Source organism: Pteropus alecto, unplaced genomic scaffold, assembly GCF_000325575.1.
Source record: "Pteropus alecto unplaced genomic scaffold, ASM32557v1 scaffold202, whole genome shotgun sequence".
NCBI classification, from domain to species: Eukaryota; Metazoa; Chordata; class Mammalia; order Chiroptera; family Pteropodidae; genus Pteropus; species Pteropus alecto.
This window is the reverse complement of record NW_006432451.1, coordinates 1,010,896-1,033,308: the sequence shown is the minus strand read 5'-3', so window position 1 is coordinate 1,033,308 and position 22,413 is coordinate 1,010,896. Positions and strand designations below refer to the sequence as shown.

At 42.3% G+C, this 22,413-nt stretch overlaps 1 protein-coding gene and 1 pseudogene across 2 annotated transcripts in view; both read left to right on the top strand.

Moving 5' to 3' along the window:
• The window catches only part of TBC1D22B (TBC1 domain family member 22B), a 62,297-nt gene extending 43,434 nt beyond the window's left edge, over positions 1 to 18,863 (top strand). For both annotated transcript variants that reach the window (XM_006907308.3, XM_025043698.1), the window contains exons 11-13: positions 944 to 1,071; positions 1,356 to 1,451; positions 16,891 to 18,863. In XM_006907308.3, the coding sequence (XP_006907370.1) occupies positions 944 to 1,071; positions 1,356 to 1,451; positions 16,891 to 17,019 (353 nt within the window). In that variant the 3' untranslated portion in view covers positions 17,020 to 18,863. The remainder of the gene's footprint in view (positions 1 to 943; positions 1,072 to 1,355; positions 1,452 to 16,890) is intronic.
• Positions 8,789 to 9,255, top strand: LOC112476100 (annotated as a pseudogene).
• Positions 18,864 to 22,413: the final 3,550 nt, after the last annotated feature.

Sequence of the window (22,413 nt, the reverse complement as noted above, 5' to 3'; positions counted from 1 at the left end):
CCGTATCTTTATTCTTTGAGTTACAGAAGTAATTCTTATTACAAAAATTTAAACAATTCAGAAAAACACAAAATAAAAAATGGAAATTCTCCCCCTTCCTTAAATTCTACTCCCCAGAAATAACCATTGTTAATAGTAATTCTTTCAAAAATTGTATTAAGTATTTACCACATGCCAGGTGCTGTTGTAAGCACTTATATTTTCTCAGTTTATCCTCTCCCAAACCTTCCGAGGTATGAATGACTATCCTCGTTTTATAGATTAGGAAACTAAGGAGGATAGTGATTTTTTAAAACATGCTATTAAGTATTATTTGAAGGGCTGTCATGTAGAACAGGGTCAGGTTTGTTTTAGGGGTTCTAGGATATCACACAGCTACCAAGTGATGGGGGTTAGGAGGGAGCTAGTTTCTGCTGAATATGGGGAAGCACTTTCTGGCGAATCACTTAATACTTCAGCGGGAGAGGCTGTCCTTGAGTAGAGTCAGTGGGCCCGTTACTGGCAGAGTGTGAGTCCCTGCTGGCTGCAATCTGTCAGGGATGCTGAAGAAGAAATCCTCGCTGGCGGGAGGGTGGCCAAGGTGACCCCCAGTTCTTTTCCATTCCGGCTCCTTCTCTGATAAGTAATAAGGTCAGGCATCCAAGCGAACCTTATATCTCCTGCTTTGTGGCTAGAGCAGCCTTGCAAAGGAAGAAAGATACCTAGAACATCGCTATGGGATGTTAAAATAGTTCTACCGTGTGCAGGCTGAGGCCATGCAGTGTTGTTGTGAGATGGCAGAATTAATCACAAAGGACAGTCCACTGCCAGTCTGGCCCCTCTGTCTGGCTTCCCCAGGGAAGAGGTGAATAGAAATGGAAACTGCCTTCTTGGTTCATGCGACTTTTTCAGGGTCTGATCCCCTAAGTTGTGCTCCCAGGGCCAATGACACTTCCTGTTTCAGAGCAGGTACATAATCACTTCAGGAGGTACGAGGTCGAATACCTACAGTTTGCCTTTCGTTGGATGAATAACCTGCTTATGCGGGAGCTTCCCCTTCGCTGCACCATCCGCTTGTGGGACACATACCAGGTATGAAGAGAGTCCCTGCCTTCTCCATGCCAGACTGTCCCTGAGGCACCCACTCCCTGCCCTGGTGTGGAGTGTGGCTGCTCAGAAGTCCCCCCACCTTCTTTCTACTTCTGTGTCTGCCTTAGCCTCACGGGCAGGGCCTCTGTTTTTACTGCCTCAGTTTGTCCAGCCATGAAAGGGGTGCTACCCTGCTTTCCCACCTTGCAGAAGGATTGGAACTGAGAGGATTAGAGCTAGCTTCTTGTCAGGGCTTAGAGACCTAACTCTGTTTTTTGCTTTTTCAGTCTGAACCAGAAGGATTCTCCCACTTTCATCTCTATGTATGTGCAGCTTTCTTGATCAAGTGGAGAAAAGAGATCTTGGATGAAGAGGACTTTCAGGTGAGTACACAGGAGCTCAGCCTGGGCTGGGATGAGCGTCAGAATGGAGGTTATCCCATTAGTGGGGCTGTAGCAGGTACCTGTCTGGGAAGAAGAGGGGAGAAAGGGTTTTCAGAAGAGGTTGCACTCCCAGTTGGCAGGGAGTCATCGGGGCCCAGAGCTCTTCAGTAGAAAGGGCCTTAGTGCCCTAAAGCCTGAAGAGCTGCTGGGCGGGCCTGAGAGACCTCCAGTCATTCATTGACAAGCATTTGTTGAATGCCTGCCACATGCTAGACACTGTTGAAGGTGTAGGATATATTAGAAAGTAAAACAGACAGACATCTGGGTTCTCATAGAGCTTACGTACTAGTTGGGGAGAAATTTACAATAAACAAAAGTATAATAAATTTAAAAGAATGTTAGAAGGTGATAAAGAAAATTTTTCAATGTAGAGCAAGATAAAGGGGTTATTAGGTAGTGGGGAAAGGACAAATTGCAGTTTCAGATAAAGTAATCAGTATAGGCTCACTTGGAAGGTGACATTTGAGCAAAGGCTTGGGGAAGATGAAGGAGCAGAGTAACCAAAAAAGCCAAGTGGTTGTAAATGCTGTGAAAATAAATCACGAAGGCAGATAAGGGGCAGGCAGTCTAAGCACAGACCTGTACGCAGTGAGGAGTCAAGTCGCATGGTGGTCTAGGCAGAGGGAACAGCCAGGGCAAAGGCCTTAAAGCAGTGCTGTGCCTGCCGTTTTAGGAATCACGATGGGGGCCAGTGTGGCCTGGAGCAGAGTGGTCCAGAGGAAGAGTAGGAAGAGGTGAGGCCAGAGAACTTACAAGGGACCCAGATCACAGAGGACTTTGTAGACACTGGAAAGACTTCGGCCTTTACTCCGAGTGGAAGGGGATCCATAAGAGCAGTGGAGGGACACAATCTGACTTATATTTTCAAAGGATCACTGGGGCTTCCATGTAGACTGTAGGTGTGGGCAAGGGTGGAAGCAAGAGACCACCTAGGAGGCTATTGCAGTCCTCTAGGTGAGACACGAGGGTGGCCTAGACCTTGATGGTAGCAGTGGAGGTATGAGAAGTAGAGCCAACAGGAATTCCTAATAGAAAGAGATGAGTCAGCATGACTTTACAGTTCATAAGAAGGCTTTGGGGGAGCAGATTTATGGAGAAAGATCTGGAAGTCAGTTTTGAGCATGCTGAATTTTAACTGCCATTAGACATTTAAACAGAGATGTAGAATAGGAAATAAAATTTACAAGTCTGGAGTTTGGAAGACAGAGAGGTCTGGACTGGACATATATGTTTAGGAGCCTTTTGCTAGATGGTCCTTACAGCTGGAATAGTGGGTAAGATCCCTGAGGAAGTGAGTATGGACAGAAGAGAGACGAGGACCAGGCCTGAGCCCTGGCACACTCCTACACAAAAAGGCCCGGGAGAGGAGGTAGGCAGAACAAAGGAGGCAGAGGGAATGACCAGTGAGAGTGCAGCGTCCTGGAAGCCTTGGGTGGGGATGCGAAGAACACTGAAGAAGGACAAATGTTAGGTGGTGGGACAGCAGGCAGCTGCTCTAGGAGGCCCAGGAAGGGGAAAGTGGGGGTCGAGGAGAGAGATAGCCAGGTTCGTAGTCTGCAGAGAGAAAGGCCTGGAGGTTGTTCATAGTCATTATCTCTGGGGGCAGTAGTGGGCTTTTGTTTTACTGCTTTGTACATTTCTCAACTGAGAGTTTTTGTTTGCTTTTTAATGGGCATGTATTTCTTTTAAAAGCAGACGGAGGAAAGCCAGAGAAGGTTGAATGTTTTCCTAAGTTCTAATTAATAACAGAGGTGTTCTGGAGAGCAGCAGCATCTTCATGTGATCCATGAGCAGTGCCACTTTGTAAGTGGTATTAGATGTCTAAAGCAGAAGCCTGTTCAGCAGATAGATGGAAAGACAGGGCCAGACTTGCCCAAGTAAGGGCTCGCTCTGGAAGAAAAAGGAAAGGGTGGGCTTCTGTGAGATGCTAGCTCTGGTGCCACAGCTGCAGGCAGCTGATGAAGAGCCACCATTTTTGCCATCAAGCGGCATATGTGACATCCTAGGATAAACGAGCACAAGGGGTGGCAGTGGCCATGTGCCGAGTGAGCTATCCATTCTGATAATGTGGTTGAGGTGGAGCAGGATATCGAGAGCATGGAACCTAATTTAGTTATCGTGAGCCAGGCTCAGAAGGCCTTGTCATATGTGATAAAAGTGCTTCCCAGATTAGCTTAGGGAGGTGGAGGTGATTCTAAGAATGACTTTTAGCAATTCACAGTATTGACAGAGCATAGGACAATAGCCTATGACTTTAAAACTGTGTTAGAGATGTTCTTTACTAGATAGCATATTCGATTATCTGATAGATTTGAGGTCTTTCTACAATAACCCACAGAATAACTGGGGCTTTTTGTCTGCCGCTGTGCTAACATACTCGGGGAGGAGTGTCACCTCTGTCTTTTAAACAAAATAGAATGGACGATGAAGCTGTATAATCTGCAAAGTTCCTCCCAGCCCTACAACCCTATAATTCTATGAATAATAAAAGGAAAAAAATGTGTCTGGCTGTGTTAGGATAGACAGGAGGTGACCTTAGGAAACAGAAGCATGGCACGGGTGTGAGGGAAAAGGGCACAAGAGCACTGTGTGAGATGGTGAGATATTGGCCCGTGACCTCTGTAGAGAAAAGGGCCACCTGTAATTAAAACAAAAGAAGGTCTGTCAGTGAATACAGGTATCCCAGAGAGCCCAACAGGCCTAGCCTGGGAGAGAGACATTTTAGGACTAAAAGCTGCAGCGACTCTAAGGAAAACTGCAGAGATGAAGTAGCTGCAGAGATAAAAGTTAGAGTTGGGGCAGTATCAGCAGAACAGCCACTTACCGCCCTTAAAGAACAGGGAAGAAGACCCCACTGTGAGGGAACCAGTGGAGGGTGTCGCAAAGTGGCAACCCTCCTTCTAAAGTTGGGGACTATGCAGAATAGCACAGTGTTAATCCCTGGTCTCTGGGGCCGGTCTGCCTAGGGTCAAATCCTAACTCTGCCACTTTTCTAGATGTGTAACCTTAAGAAGTAAATTGGCTTTCAGTATGCCTCAGTTTTCTTACCTGTGAAATGGGGATAAGAGTACCTGCCTCCTTGGGCTATTATGAGGATTATACACATTAACACATGTGAAGCTGTTAGAATGGTGTACTATGCATATAGCCCTCGAAACAGTGAGCTTATTATCATTATTATTGCTCCCTGTAATATATTCCTGAATCTGGGGAGCAGTAAAGTGAAGACGGAGCTTTAGAAACCCAAGTCTGAGTGATTTGAACTCACCTAAGTAAACCATGCTCGGCTAATCCTGGGTGAAACTGCCAAGCTGGATAAACAAATGGGGCTGGAGAGGAGGTGCAGGGGCAGAGGGCAGTGTCCCAGCTGTGGCGAGAGCCCCCAGAAGGACAGGCACTTGCTTCTCCCTGACTAAGCAGTTGTCTGGAGTCACACTGCCTGGGAGAGGGGACCAAAAATTAACAATAGGAGGATTGCCTTATCAGGTTTCCTTCCTGAGACTTCTGAGCAAGGGAACTTGAGGCTGCTGTAGGAGCAGGATGGTGCAGTCCTCTAGACCACGGGGGGCCGTTGGAAATGAGAGCTTCCAGCAGAGCTGGGCCAAGCCTCTTTCGTAGTAGAGGAGACCTCAGTAATTCTGGCCCTTAGCCTGGGCAGCTGTAATAGAATAATTATGATAATATTAGGTCGCATTTTATGGAATTGTTGTTATACGTCAAAATGGTCAAATATTGGCAATTTCATAAGGTTCAGTGTAATAATTAATCCTTAGCACTTTTAATGTACCAGGCACTATTCTAAATGCTTTCGTGTGTTAATTCATTTAATTCTTGAACAGTCAGTCCCCACAGAATTACTACCCCCATTCTACAAATAGGGAAACCGAGTCACGGCAAGATTAAGTAACTAGGCTGAGGTCACTGAGGAAATAAGTAGCGGAGACCTGGAATCCATGCTTATACAGTAGCTGCTCATAGGCAGGGATCTTCTTCCCCTTCCATCTCCTCCTCCTCCTCTTCCCAGGACTTCCCTCACCCCCTCACCATCCCTCTCCTCTCATTGAAAATTGCTAGCAGGCTCTCTTCTCAGCAAGTAAATGTTTAACCAAAAATTGGCTCTTTTGAAACTGAAAAAGAAATCCTCCGGGTCCTCCTTTTGATCTCCCATTATTCTGGCTTCTGGGTTTTTCTCTTTAGGCTCCTAGGAGGACCTGCGACATCCTGATGCCCTTCGTGCTCTCTTGCTCATGGGGCTGGAAACCGCCCCACATGTGTCTCTGTGGGAATGAGGTGCTCTAATGACCACCACAACTGTCTGGGCACCAGTGCAAGTTTCTGGAGCAGAGAGGGGCTATGGGCCTCTGTCTGTGAAGCTTAGAGCCCGTCTCTAGCCCTCAGAGAGCTGCCTGCCCACAATGGGCTGAGTGTCAGACTCAGGTTTTTAAAGACGTGTGTGTTTTAACTTTTATTTTAAAATAATTTTTTACTTACAAAAATGTTGCAAAAGTAGTGCAGAATTTCCATATGCCCCACTCATATCGACTAATTATTACATTTTACACACCATGCTACAATTAACCAACCAGGAAACTCAACATTGATAAACTGCTATTAATCTAAAGACCTTATTTGAATTTTACAAGTTTTACCATTTATGTTCTTTTTCTGGACCAGGATCCTACTTTGGGATAGTTCCTCAGTCTTCCATGACAAATTTTTCAAAAATTTTGACAGATACTGGTTAGTTATTTTATAGAATGTTCCTGTATTTAGGGTTGTTTGGCATTTTCTTGAGATGAAATTGAGGGTCATGCCTTTCAGAGCAGAAACCGCAGAGGCGATATGCCCTTCTTAGGACATCATATCACGTGGTACATGGTGTTGGAATGTCCCGTTACTGATGCCCTTGATCACTTGGTTTAAATGGATCTACCAGGCTTCTCCACTTTTGTAAAGTTACTATTTTCCCCTTGGTAATTAATAAGTATATTCTGGAGAGACACTTTGAGATTATGTAATTATTCAGTTTCTCATCCTTTTACCCACTAATTTTAGCATCTGTTAATGGTTCTTGCTTATAACAGTCATTACTGTGATGTTTGCCTAATGGTGATTTTCTATTTTCATCATTCCTTCTATATTTATTACATTCTACTCGAAGAGCTATCCCTTTTCTCCAATTTATTTATTCAAACATTTATATAAAAGATTCATGTGTACTTATTTTACTTGATGGGTTTCCCAATACTGTCATTTATTTTGCTGTTCAGATTGTCTCAGCTATAGCCCTGGGGTGCTCCTTCAAGTTGGATCTGGTGTCTTTTTGATTTCATCATTTTTAAGTACTTCTTACTTTCTGGCATCACCAGATGCTCCAGGCTTATCTTATATTTTCTTTGCCCCAGCCTTGGAATCGACTCTCTCTCCAAGGAGCTCTGGTTAAGCTAGTTTTTTTTGCCACTAAAAAAATACTTAGAGGTGTCATGATGACTTTGGAAATAAAATGATAGGAAAGTATTTATGTGAAATTCAAGAACAAGCAAAACTAATTGATGGTTTAGATCAAGTCACTGGTTGGTGGGGAGTGTTGACTGTGGAAGAACATGAGTCTCCAAGGCACAAGAGGCATCTTGATTGGGGTGGTGGTTACATATATAAAAAGTCATCAGCTGTACACTTAAGATTTGTGTAGTTACTATATGCAAGTTTTATCGCATTTTAAAACAAAAAAGATGACAAGAGAGCGCATGATAAGATAAGGGCATACACAGTTCAGTTTGTCATGTGGCTACCATTGAAAGGTTGGGGAGAAAATGCAATAACACTAAAAATTTATCTACCAAATAGTTTGACCATGTAAAAATTACTCAAATCAAAATGGATAAAAGCTTACTTTCTCATGGGAAAGCTGAAAGTAAATGATTGTACTTGAATCTTGGTACCAAGTGAGGATCTTGATATTATTGGCAACTTGGGGACTTGAAGGAAAAAGTGTGACCACTAAGATTCAGGACTGACAAGTCACAGAACTAATCAGATGTGGGGGTGATGGCTGTGCAAGAGGTTGTGCAGCACTGAGTGTGTGGGGGACATGAGCAGTAATGGTGGGAAACCTTCCTAGTTAAAGAGAAGCTTCAGTGGTAGTCAAATAGAGTGATATTGGCCTTGGACTTGAGTACTCTAATTCATAACCATCAAGGCTTCCATGTGCAGTTGTGCACTGCCGAGGGAGGGAGTAGGGGCGTCGCTCCCCGAGCTGTGACCCCGAAGAATGCTGTACCTGCCCAAGGGGGCCTGTCAAAGATGTTAGGTCCTAAAAGGAGGAGCTAAGCAAAGGGGACTCTCTAGGGGAAAAGAAAAGACTGAACATGTGAGAGCTGAGAGGCCTGCTGTCTCCACTCTGATCTAAGGCCACACCAAGAGCAAGCCCTTCTCAGCGCTTGCCCCTGGCCTGCACTTCGTTAGGTTCTATCTCCCTGATGGTGAGAGAGAGGAGAGGAAATTACAGCTGCAGCCAGCCACGCAAAGATCAGTGGAAGGATTTTCCTGGCAGAGGAACAACCAGAGCAAAGCCCTAGAGGGGTGAGTGGCTGAGGTGTTGGGGGAGGGAAGAGGCAGAGAGAAGGCTTTGTGTCTGGAGTGCCAGAGAAGGTGAAGGGAGAACGCTGCAAGGACTGATTTTGGAGAAGACCATAGGAAGGAGATTTGGCTTGATTCTAAAACAGAGGGAAACTTATCACCTTCCCTTGACACATCCACAGCCCCAGCCCTAAAGCCTGGTCCAGTACTCTCTGGGCCTTGACCTGCACTGCCAGGGGTGGACACTCCGTTGTTAAATAACAAAATTATAGCAATGAGAGTGGACTTTTCAGTTCCTACCCTCTGGCCAAGGCTGATCCTAGAATGTTAAATGAGACTGGGAAAGCCACAGAATTAGGTCACTGGAAAACATGTTTTTATTCCTGACACCCAGTGACAGTATACCACTGAAGCAAGTGTGGGTGTCAGACTTTGGGGGAAATTTCCCAGTGTCAAACACAGGACAGGAAATCTGCATGAGTTCTACGAGTGAATATGGCAGACCCTCTGTGGGTCAGTGCACACCAGGTAATACAAGCAAACAAAAGGAGTTGCTGGGACAGAGAAGGGAAACACCTCCAAAAATAAAACATTCAGTGCGTAGAAGAACGTGAGCTATGCCAAATTGTGGGCACTCAGGAAAACAGCGTATGGGATATATGTACAGGCCAGCAGTGGTTCTTTAATGGTAGGTGGTGATGGAATGGAGTGGCCTGGAGAATGCTAACCAGCTCATCTGTGAGTACTCTGGGAAGCAGTTATGACTATGGGTGAAGAGGACAAACAGGTTCCCTATAGCATTGGTGAGCATGTGTGCACATGGGATCTTCGATCTGATTCACTCCATCAGTGACCCTGAGCATCCCCTGAAACTAGAAGAATTGAATGTAGTAGAGCAACTCCAGGTTCAGGTGAGCAAGGCCCATCAAGGACAAGCTTCTGCCATCCCTTTCCCAGTGACTCAAGATGCACATTACACCAGGGACCCATGCCTTGGAGCGTGCAGTGAACGAGCAGCTTGTAGTAAGGGTGGGTGGCAGCTTCCCTTGAGAACAGCCATGTGCTAGAGGTTGCAAACCAGTACCTTTTGGCCCACTCCTGAGCCTGGCTTTTAGTCTTCAGGTCCACCCAGGTCTTATTGCCTCATTTTCTTGAATCACTGACAATGAAAAACGAACATTTTGCATTTTGTAATTCCTAATTTATTTATTTATTTTTTTAAATAAAACTTATATGGAATAAAGTAACCCACAGAAGCCTGGCAACTTACTTGACTATAACACTGTATCTAGGAAAAGTATATGCCCGAGTAAGAAACAGGCACCTGAGCAAATTCCTGGTCACCCTACAGTCTAAAAAGCATCTCAGAACAGCATCTGTGAGAGCCCAGAAAAACCTGGGACCCTACAGAAATGTTGGGGCAGGTGCCAACGAGGCCTCAGGTGTCTCAGAATTGATTTCAAGGGGATTCTAAGAACCAACAATCCAAATTTCTTTAACATAAAATGAGAACCGGCAAGGAGGTCATTGGGACCAGCTGATGACTCTAAATCAAAGTAGCAGCTGGTCTCAGAATCTTTCACTTTCATCTTATGGAAGAAAACCTTAGAGAGATTCCCACTCTGAAAGTGTCTTTTGTAGGGGACGGGTCAGAGCTATTAAATGAAATAGTGCTAAGCCCCTGGGATATTCCAGGCCTAAATAGCAAACTAAATGTAAATACATCCCTTGAACCGGATGGCACCCCTCACTTCTGCAGGAACTTAAGGGCGGGATTGTGGAATGTTGCCCAAATGTGGGCCCCATATTTACAGATATCCAGTGAATTGCCAGTTTAAATCTTGCCCAGAAGAAGGGTTGAGAGGGAGCCCTGGGAGCTGAAGATCTTCCACCAAAAGCAGCCTGGTGTGAAAAGGACATGATTCCTAGGCCTTTAAACAAAACAAGCCATTGAGGGAGACTTGACACGGCTTTCTCTGAGGGGAAACTTGCTAAATGCACTAGGTAGTTGCTTGATGCCAGAGAAACCAATGAATAAGTTTGGCTCTCAAAAAGTTTACATAAACGACATATTTTTGAAAATTTGTGTTTTGTTACCTCAAAATTCTCAAAATAGGAGGGATTTCTTTTAAAGTACTTATTTGACTAGGAAAGTATTTTTTCATGCCTGAATACTCTTTACATGGATAATGAATATTCCAATATTGCTAAGCGATTCTATACACGGTATTTTATTTGATAGTATATATTTTATGTGGCATTTGAGTTCTTTTGCTGTCAATTGCTTGGCTCTTATCACTGAGTAAAATAATCAGCTCTTCCAGATTTCCTTCAAATAACCTCTTCCATGACTTCTTTTCTTTTTGTTCCTTCGACGTTATACCCTACTTCTCACTTTAAGGCAAGCAGTTTATAGTGTAGTGGTTATGAGCACAAGCTCTAGAACCAGATGGCCTGGGTTCAAGTCCCAGTCCAGCACTGTGACCCGAGGCAGGTTTCTTAACCTCTGTGCCTCAGCATCCTCATCTGTAAAATGGAGGTAATGTATATCTCATAGAATTGATGTGAAGATTAAATGAGTTAATACAGAGTGCATGTGAAGCATCTAGGGCCCTGTCTTGTAGGTAGTAAGTGCTTAATAAATGATTCTATCATTGTAATGATTATTATCCTTGATGTTCTCACTCATCCTCTTCAATTCTCCATCTGTTGGACATTCTCTAATGGGTTTCCCCCTGTACCTTTCCCTTACAAGAGTCTCTTTGCTTATTACCTACTATTCTTTCTTCTCCCTCGGCGCTTTATCTAATTGTTTTCTCTCCCTCCTCTCCCACCCCCACCGGCTCATATTCCTCTGCCATATTCCTTTCCTTTGAAATCTGTGGATTCTCAGCAGGTACCTGGGCCAAGCCCTTTTATACTATTTCAACCATTTCCAGCTTTCTTCTGTGGAAGCCATTGCCCCTTTCCATTAATCTGGAACCTTCTCTGCTGCTTGCCCCACTAGCTGTCTTCTCACAACTGTAGTGTTTCGTATGACTGCATGTCATGCTTAGTGTTCCCACAAGCTGGCTTTGTAGCACATCTTCAGTTGTTCCCTACCCCGGCAGTCTCTTCTCTACCTCTAGAGAAAAGCACCTGATTTGTGACTAACACTTTATTCCCCAGCCATGATTATTGAGTCTCTACCTCTTTATCTCTTTCTCAAATTTATCAATATATTGGGCAGGTTTTCCCATTGTTAACAGCACTGCGATGGGGTTGCATTTCTAGGCATAGCCGCCAGGTGGCAGAGTGGTTTCTCACAAGTAAGCCTAACTGCCCTTGGGGGAGGTTATCTTAGCCAAGGATAGAATTGTTTCCAGGCTTCTGGGAGGTTTCTAGCAAGGCTAGAATTGGAAAATACAGATAGATCCTATCCCAGCAAAGAATATTCTCTTCTAGAGAGATCACCCTTTTGTTGGTTGCTTTTGTTTATCAATTGTATGCATATGTAACCATTATAGAAAATTTGTTTATCAATTGTATGTGTATGTAACCATTATAGAAAATACCAGTAAGTAGAAAGAAAAAAAATTAGGTACCTGAAATCTTGCCACACAAAGGTGGTATATTTTCTTCCAGACATTTTATTATGCAAATCTATATTATATGTATGTAACTGTTAAACCATTTTGAATACTTTGTTTTGTAACCTCTTTATCACTTTACAAAATATAGTGGATGTTCTATAATGTCAAAAAGTATAGATCTACATCATTTCCTCTATTTTTGTATTTTTTACACATTACATGAATACATGGTTATGCAAAATTTTTAAAAGCATTAAAATTATAGCCAGGCTGCAGGGTATTCTGTTTTACAGATTTACCTTTATTTAACGAAAGGTCACGTACTCTCTGTGTGATATCTAGAAGTTTCCTTCCTCAGGATCTCATTATTAGTCCTGAGTCTCAAGTGTGCTTTTATTCATTCAGGAGCTTTTTAATTCCTCTCACAGTAACCCCAGACCTGGTTGCCCGTCTGAATCACTGGGGACATTTGTGATCGAAGTGTAGATTGCCAGATCCAACCCCAGGTTTTTAGAGTCCAAAACGCTAGGAATGAGTCTTGGGCCCATGTATTTCTAAGAGTTCTGCAGTCAGTTCAGCTCTTGTAGTCTTTCTGGTTGGAACCTCTGGCTGTGATGACAAATGGGATGATCACTTGAAGCCCAAAGGGTTCCATTGAGTCACTGAGCCCTGGAATCTTCTTTCCTATGTTCTAGTTGAGGCTAAGTAAATATCATGCCTTGAATTTCCCTCCATGGAAGGTGGGGGCTTGTTCTGAGTCAGTGAGATGTGCTCAAGAAATGGGCTAGTGATTTGACCTTACCCAGCAAGTTAACTGAAAGTGGGAGTGAGATTCTGTGCCAACAAAAGCAATTTGTACAAAAAAAGAAACTTTTCCAATAAATGAAGTTAAAAAATTTAATATTAAGTGTTAATGTGGATACTTGAGTGTTGAACTAGACTCTGGAGGGAAGTCTAAGAGTTATTGTTAGCTGTGGTGTGGCTCGAGAGAAGGGCAAGCTATGGGAAGAACAAAGGAGTTTAGCTTAGGGTCCACATATAGAAGTCAGGAGATCTCTGGATGTGAATGGAAAAATGATTATAGTTTTATTTTTAGTGACCCCTAATTGAAAGTTAGCATTTCCTACAATAATGAGTTTAGGCAACAAAGAACAGCAATATTAGCAGTACCTGTCTTTGTCACTAGTTCCATGTATTTTCACGTCATGTTAAGTTGTTGCCAGTATCTCGAAACATGTTCATTGCTACTTTGAAATTATGGTAGTTATTTAATCTCCCATTTGATTTTGTTTTAGAATGTATGTAATGAAATACATTTATTATATCACAATTTATTTTTAAATATTTTGACAGCTATATTCAATTTAACTGGTCTCTTTTGTGATACTGTATATTTTATTTTCTGTATTTAAAACTATTATTCTGAGAAGGGGTCCACAGGCTTCACCAGGTAGCCGAAGAGTCTGAGGTACAGAAGAAGTTATGATCTCTCTAATAGAGAGACTATCAAAGTTAGAATAAAAGTTGACTCCCTGAGGAAGATGCTGGCAAAAAAAAAAAAAAAAAATGGTGATACTTTTTCTAGTTTGAGTGGGGGTGAGGGCACAGGAATCAGGAGAAGAGTCAAAAAAGAGGCCAGAAGTCAGGGAGACCATAAGTCATGAGGGAGGGTATTATATTACAATAGACAACATTAAAAAAATAATAAGTCGAGATAAAAATGTCGTTCTCTTTAAAAAAGAAAAAAAAAAAAAAAAGCTCTGAGGCAAATGTAGAACTGAGGCTAAGACAGAACCCAGGGAGAATGTTGCTGTGAGAAATGAACAGTCCAGAAATGTTCAGAGCAGCTAAAAGCAGTTTTTAAAAAGCAATGTTAGTGTATGGGTGGATTGGAAGAATATCAATAACTGGTTGAGTAACTGGTCTGGTTGAGTGAATTTCAGTAACAAGGATGTGATGGGAGGGGGTGTTTGTTTACCTGGAGGGTGCAGGAAAGATGCCAGCAACTGAGGACTGGGAGATTATGCACGCGTGTAGCCTGATTGCTTTCTTATTAAGTTCTTCGTATGGATTCACCACCATTTTGGCTTAATGCTTTGAGTTCTATTCTAAGACTTGGAGATCTCAGGGAAAGGCGTTACAATGAACAAAGTTTGTTTAATGAGAGTATTCAGTCCTGGTGGAGATCTGGGGAAATGAGCATTTTTATGGAATGCATTTTCTAGATGAGTGTTAAGTGCTTTAAAATATTCATGCCCTTTGACATAGGAATTTCATTCCTAGGAATTTAGCCCAAGGAAATGGTCTAAAATATGGCTTTATGCAGAAGGCTGTTCATTATAATTTCATTATAGTGAAAAACCAGAAATAATCGAGTGCTCAAAATGGGAAGATGTAGAATAAATTATAATACATCTGAATCATGGAAAGTTGTTTGGCCATTGAAAATGTCTCCAAGGAATTTTTAATATCAGAGGAAACGCTTATGATAGATGCTAAATAGATTGAAAATTATATAGAGAAAATATTTCAACTGTGTAAAATGTGCAGAAAAAAAGACTGGAAGGAACTATGTCAAAACATTTCAAAGTAGCTTACTTTTGATTATAAAGTTATGGGTCATTTATTTTCTGCTTTTTTACTTTTAACTCAACAAAACTCCCACAGAATGTGTATTACTCAGGAAAAGAAATGTTCTGTTACACAAGTAACAGACAAAGACTTTATTGTAAAATTTGAAAACAAAGGTCTTGAAAGATACAGAAGTATGAGAAAACCCGAGTCTCCCATCCCTAAAAGTAACCACTGTTAACAGTATACCACCTAGCCTTCTAAAATTTATATATACACATATAAATTACATATATATTATGTTTTCCTATTTACCTAAATGATATACTACACATATTTTTCTGCAACTTACTTTCTTTTTTCTTCCTAAAAACATCTTAGATATCTTTCCACTATGGCACGCGTGGTCCTACTTCATTTTTTACAGGTGCTGCCTTATATTTCATGATATGGATAACCATGGTTTACCTAACTATTTCCATACTGACAGACACTTCTCTAATGTCATTTTCCCCGCTATTTGAAGCAGTGGTGCAGTGAATACCTTTGTACAGGAGTGTGAATATTTCCCTAGGAGAGAAACTTAAGTAGAGTTGCTGGATCAAACTCCAAGTGCATTTTGATAGACATGGCCTGTATTTGTTAAGATGATATAAACTTGTCTCCTGTAACTGAGACCTTAGAATAACAGTGGCTTAAAACCATATACTTATTTACGTCTCTTCAATTAACAGTCTAAGTGTAAGCAGCCCAGGGCTAACATGGCTCCAGGGTAGCAGGAACTCATTTCTTCTATCTTATTGCTGTGTCATCTTCAACAGACGGCTTTAATCTGATGGTCTAGAATCAGGGGTCTCCAACCTTTTAGTCACCGGGAACTGGTGCTCCTATGAGAATCTAATGCCTGATATCCTGAGGTGGAGGTGAGGCGGTGATGCTAGCGCTGGGGAGTGGCTGCAAATACAGGTGCAGCTTCACTCAGCTCACCTGCCACTCACCTCCTGCTCTGTAGCCCGGTTCCTAACAGGCCACGGACTGGTACCCATCCGTGACCCGGGGGTTGGGACCTCTGGTCTAGGATGACTGTTTCCATTGCTACATTTATAGCCATTTTCTAGGAAGGGGAGAAGGAAAAGTCTAGGGCAGAACCCAGAAGTCATACTGTCCCAGAACTGGCCAGAACTTAATCATATTGGCCACACATAACAGTGATGTGTGGCCAGTATGATTAAGGCAGCTTTGTGCCCAGCTAAATTTCTGTTATCAAAGGAAGAAATCTCATAAAAGATATGCAAAACCTTTTCGCTGAAAATTATAAAACATTGCCCAAGTGTTCAGATCAGCTAAGGCAAGGTTTTTAAAAGTAATGATGACGTATAGGTGGGCCATTGGCATTCCGTACATTATTGAGTCACAGCACGCACCTTTTTGTCTATTTGGTTGTTTTCTCTTTTTTCTTACTAATTTGTTGGCACTCCTTTTTGATTATGAGTATTAACCTTTTGTCCTTTATAGGTGTTATTATAGTTTCTTCCATTTTAACTTTATTTTTGGTACCTCTTGACATATTAAGGATTAAAAATTACAGATAATCAAATTTGTCAGTTTGTTTATGGCTATGGGGTTTATGTCTTGCTACTATTTTTATAATCAGAAAAATAACAGGAATATCCAGTTCAGAAAGAGAGAGAAAGAACTTGGAGCAGCAGCGATAGCGTGGGTAACTACATTACAGAGAGAACCTAAAATCTCATATTTATTTTTACTGTAATATCCTCTTTAATAGGCTGTCTCCATGGAGCTGTTTGAGGGACTTGGGCTTTGAAAACTGAATAGGATTTAGATAGGTGGAGGAGAAAAGAGAAAGTGTTCCAAGTAAAAGGAACAACATGAATTAAACCATGGAGACACAAATAAATCTGGCTGCAGTGGACCTGGCTGACTGAGGCATGTGTGTTGGGAACAGTGGGAAATAAGCTAGACAGGTAGGTGGAGGATGGTCTTTGGAGAACAGGGCAGAGGATAAATACGGTGATTACAAGTGAACATAGCGTCGCAACAACAACGTCAAATGCAAAAGGATATGTAGCAGTCTCCAATAAAGGTTTTTCTTTTTCTTTTCTTTTTTTTTAAAGAAGCAGCAAATTAAGTTAACTAACAAAAAGGAAATGGTTGAGTAAATTAGGGTATAGCCACATGATGGAGTACTAACACTGAATATAATCATTTTTGAAGGCTGCTTGGAAAAACATGAAAATTATAGTTAAAGCAATTATTTGAAAGCATATAAAATTATAATTTTGATTATAACTATTTAAAGAAATATGCATGTGGAAAAGACTGAAAAGGAATATTTCAAAATTAGGAGAGCTATTTGGATGATGAGTGATTATTTTTCTCTTTTAAATACCCTTATTTATTGTTGTCATTCTCTATAATATTTTTAAAGAGGCGGATATTAGTGAATTGGAGAATCAGTAGAGGTTTTTCAAGGTTTCCTGAAAGCAAACCAGGGGCCAAAGGCTGTATGTGGCTTTGAAGGAGGGAGGCCAGACCCTTTGGGCTGTGTGACCCAAGAGAAAAGGGCCCAATTCCTAGTCTTGCTGCTCCTTAGTTCTGTAGTCCCAGCAGAATAAAAGTCCTTTCTTGCATTTCAGGGTCTCCTCATGCTGCTACAAAACCTGCCTACGATACACTGGGGCAATGAAGAGATCGGGCTGCTGCTCGCAGAGGCATACAGACTCAAGTACATGTTTGCCGACGCCCCTAATCACTACCGCCGATAGGTGCTGTCTCCCCATGAGGACCCAGACTGCCCCCATCTCTGATGGCAATCTGATCACTGTGGCCACTGTGCGAGCCATGGACCCTGACCAGGAACCACTCCTGCTGTAAAAAGCTCACATCCGCCACCCAGGTCTTAACTTTTTGGCGTGCCTGTCCACCACTCCATGTCTCTGGATGGGTCTTCTGGACCACTGTCAGTATTCCATGCCACGCGGATGGGCCCAGCTCTGGGAAGTACAGAAAAGGAGGTACAGGGTTGTCTGCCCCTTTAAAAGAAACTGGACAAATGAAGGGGAAGGCTCAGGGTCTTAACTCACATTGTCTTTTCATGGACTGGCTGTCTCTTGCCTCCCAGCCCCAACTGATACTGTTGCTTTTTGTGACATAGTTTGATTTGATCACAAGTGAAAAACGCCTTATGTTTTCAAAAGACTCCTGGCCCCTCTCCCCAATTCCTAGCCCTTTACCTTCTGCCCTAGTCTGAGCCAGTGAGGGGCAGCTTTTTAACACCATTGTTCTCAGATGGAGGAGGCACTGATGCTTATAACTCTGGAAAAGGCTTATACCCAAGGGCTAGGAATTTTATTTTTCCCTTTCTCACCAGTATGTGAGTGTGTATTTGTGTGGGTGGGTGGGTGTACACACCCATCGGCATTTAGTTACTTGTCTAAATTTCTGTGTCCAGATTAGTCCCATCACAACCAGCTGGGAAGGGCCCCAGTGACCACGTGTACAAGCATCCCTTGAGAAGGATCAGGGCAGGGGAGGGAGAAGGGGCTTTTTACCTCTCCAAGCCCTTTTTCCATGATGACCCACTCCAAGATATTATGTGTAAATTGTGTTATTATGTATATGGGTAAAGATGTACAAATATATGTCCTCTTTGTAGCAGATATGATTTTATATTTATAATGTGCAGCACCATGTGAAAGCAATCTAGGTCACTAGCACAGATGAAGTTGCCAGACTGGTGGCTTTAGTGCCTCCAGGTTGGTTTCTGGGTGCCCTCCTGTGAGGGAAGTGAATGGGAGTCTGCTAGAGTGAGCATAGCTGAGCAAATGAAGCTGCTTCAAAAACCAGTGGCAGCCATCCCAAACATCAGTGTCTCAGAGTTTTTTTCTCCTTCCCCCTCCCTGGCCTTGTGGAGCATCTGCCCTGCTCCTTCCCCATCTTTAGCGAACAGAGCTCCCCACCTTTCACCTCTAGTCGCCTCCTAGAGAGAGGACCACAGAGGCAGAAGCCCTTCTGCATGTTTTTAGCCCCTGCCTTTCCCCTAGAATCTGGGGAAGGCTTTTGTTTTTACATTTTTAAGTCAGCTTTGTGTTTAAGACAGAAGCTGTGACTGACTGTCAGTGCCAAGAAAAAGGGTTTCCTGTGTGTCCCTGGGATTTTGGGCTCTTCTCAGAGAGAGGCATTTTGTGTTCCCCGCCCCGTCACCATCACACCTTACACAGCCCATGAGATGTGTGACCGACATTCGATTTTTGGTGTTTGGTAGTGGAGAAATGGGGGATGGTGGCAAGCAGCTGTCATCTTCTTGGGAAGCCAAGCAGTATCCCCAGTGGGTGACACCCTTGAGTCTCTGCTGGTAGAACCCCACCACGCAGGCATGTTACATTTCTCATCTGGAGCTGTTTCTCAGGCATTCTTCCTAACCTTGCTCCTTCCCCCTTCAGTGTGCCTCAGTAGTCTCCTCGACAGAGAGGGCTCGTGACCTGCCCTCAGCTGGACTAAAGAAAGACACTTGTGTTCCCAAGTGGTGGTTTTATTTTTTTAGTTTTTATGTTTGGGAAATTGTGGATAAAGTGAAAGAACTGTAAATAAATAGTGTATTTCTCCTCCACTGCTGATTTTTCTCCCATGGATTTGTATAACCTGGAACCTAAGGAGTCTTCTCTTCTCAGGTATTTCTTGTCGATCTAGTAAGTATGGGGGACAAGCCTTCTGTAAGACAAGCAGGGGGTCAATAGAAGATCGAAAGGCAGATTCAGGAGACGTCAGCAAACCCTGACTGAGCACCTCCTCTGTGAAGGATACTGTGGAAACTGTGAAAATGAGTAGTAACATGGTTCTTGAGCTGACACTTACAGAGCACCTTGCCACATGCCAAGCACTGTGATAAGCACTTCATGTGGATTATTTAATGCATCCAAAGGGAGCAGATAATGTAATGGAGGTTAGAAAACGTACTAGAATTTCAGTGCTGGACAAAAGCCTAGAGATATCTAATTCCACAACCTCATTGTCACAGAGGAAAACCTAATGCAAAGCCAAGGAAGTGAGACCCAGAGGACGGGCTTCTGGCTTGTCTGCACAGCGTTTTTCCCACCACACCCTTTAGAACTAAAATGTGTTCAAAGGCTGGCCCTCCACTCAGGATCTGCATTAATGGTTTATCCGTCTCTCTCCCCTCCTCACCCTGCTTTTTATTTTGAGGGGGTGTGATCTTCGGCTGGTTTTTCTCTTGGTAACCTTAAGAAAGGTAGTTGACTGCCTTTTTATCTACAGTATAGATTGGAATGGTTTCTTCGCCCAGAACTTCTCCCCAGGATTCATTTGAGTGTCTCTTGGTTTCAGTCATTAGGATTGAATTCAGCTATATGTAACAGAAGCCACAAATAACTAGCCTACAAAACATGGGAATTTACATCTCCCTCAGATAAAAGCCCAAAAGTCGGCAGCCCAGGAGCCCAGGGCTGATGTGACGAGTCTGTTTCACAGTTTTTAGGAGCCTCACACCTTCTTTAGGTCTTCGTGGTCAAGATGGCAACTAGCACTCCAGGTGCTACATCCACTTTCCAAGCAACAGGATGGATTAAAGAAAGGACAAAGAAAAAAGGACAAAGGAAATGTGCCAGCAGTGTTTTAAGGAAGGTTCCAGAATGCTGCCCTATAATACCTCCTCTCACAACTCACAGGTCAGACCTCAGTCCCATGGTAGGTGACGTTATTTGCTTCAAGAGGCAAGAGGCTTTCGTTGACAGGATTTGGCTTGTCTTGGATTGGACTTTGCATGTCCAACATCTTTGTAAAACTCTAAGGGTTGAAGTCAGAACCTAAGCCCCAGTAACTGTGCCCTTCATACCTCTTCTGGGGACTTCCAGCACTCAACTCCTGGTTAGAAACTATCTGAAGGTGGAGCAAAGGTACAGTGACCACTGAACAGAGAAGGTATCTTGAGACTGGAAAATGAGGCAGGCAAGTCCACTGATTATAACAATTTATTGTAGGGTAAGTTACAGGAAGACTAGGTCTCAGCAGAAGGTGACCCCACAGTCTGCACAGATAATCTCCACTGCTAAGACAATTGTTACAGTAAATGTTTTGTAGTATAGCTGAACTACTAATGATCAATAAGACAAAAGGACCATACCTCCTGGTGGTCTTACAATGGATAACTGCTTACAATTGATGCCAGCACCTAGTTTGATTTTTACCTCAGTTGCTATGCCATTCTGGCCTTTTACTGACCAAAATCTTTATGGTTACATTGTGTACACTTACAGGACACAGGTGATCATTAACTATGAGGCTTTGGTGCTGGCTGAGACTAGTTAGGTCAGAGTTCAGAACATGGAAACCAGAAGGAAATCAGGGCACACAAAGATGGAGTCAGCCTTGTTTACATCTGCATCGATAAAGAGACAGTTTTGGAAGCTGCCATAGACACCAAAGAGGATTTTAGATTCATGATGAAAATGATGAAATTCACACAGAATCAGAGAACATAAAACACATGGCTATGAAACTAGAATCTTCTAAACCTGTGCCAACTCACCATGATAGTTGCAGCACACCCACAGCTACAGCAAATCAAAGTATCTCCTTATTTTGGCGAAGGCTGAATTAGAATTCTTAGAAGTAAGGAGAACCCCTGTTCAGTTTGGTTCAGCAAGTGGCTTGTGAGCTGTAGCGTCTGGGTGGTAAGCATATAGTCCCTATTTGAACTGAGAGCTATGGTGGGAAGTCTCGGAGCCAGACCCTGGGGACTTGCTACTTTTGCTGTAGGGATACCAAGTCTGTCTCAATAGTGATCCTGCCACACCTGTCTCACCCCAGCAAGCTATCTAAGAGAAGAAACCCAGATCTTCTCTTCAAACCACTGGTCTTCAAATTTTTTTCCATCATTTTAACCTATATCTTTATATTTAATATGGGTTTCTTAAAGACAGGATACAGTTGGGTCTTCATCTCCAACCCAGTCTGACAATTTCCTGTTTTTAATTGGTGCATTTAGACCATTTACAATTAATATTAATATGGTTGGATTTAGGTCCACCATTTCATTCGTTTTGTTCTCTTTGTTTTTGTTCCTCTCTCATTTATTGCCACCTTTTGGATTATTTGAATTTTTTTTAGTATACTATTCTAATGTACCTATTGACCTTTGGCTGTATCTCTATTTTTTTAAAGCTACTCTAAGGATTATGATGTATATACCTAACTGTTTAGAGTCAATGTACAGTTAATATTTTATCACTTCAAGTAAAATATAGAAGCTTTACAAACAAATAGATCCTTTGAGTCTCCCCCTTTATATTATAGTTGTCATATGAACTATGTTGACATACATTGAAAACCTGATCAGATACTGTTACAGTTTTTGCTCCCAGTAGTTAAACTTCTTTAAAAGAACTTAAGAGGAGATATTTACCATGTATGTTTCTCCTTCATTCCTTAAGTTCTAAGTTTCCCTCTGATATTATTTCCCTTCAGCCTAAAAAACTTCCTTGAGCATTTATCATAGAGCAAGTATGCTAACAATTAGTTTTCTTTCATCTGAGAATTGTCTTTATTTTGCCTTCATTTCTGTATGTATTTTCTCTGGATATACTTATTTTCTTTGGGCACTTTAAAGGCGTTCAACTGTCTTGCTTGAACATTTTCTGATGAGAAATCCAGAGTCATTGAAATCGTCATTCTATATCACTTTTCTCCAACTGTTTATCTAAAAAAAATGTGGCAAAATGCATATAACAAAATTTGTCATCTTAATCATTTTTAAGTGTACAGTTCAGTAAAGTACATTCACATCGTTGCATGACTATCACCACCATCCATCTCCAGAACTCTTTATCTTACAAAACTGAAACTCTAAACACCAGCTCCCTATCTTCCCCCTACCTCAGTCCCTGACAATCATCATTCTTTCTGTCTCTATGAAATTGACTACTCTAAGTACCTCATATAAGTGAGAAAATACAGTATTTGTCTTTTTTTGTGACTGGTTTCATTTACCATATGTCCAAGGTTCATGTTGTAGCGTGTATCAACATTTCCTCCCCCCACCCCCGCTTTTTTTTTATTTGAGTCAAAAGGAAGGTATTAGAAAAGGGGTAACACTCCACATACAGAGCGTGGTCTCCTCTCAGAGGGAGAGAATGAGAGGGACC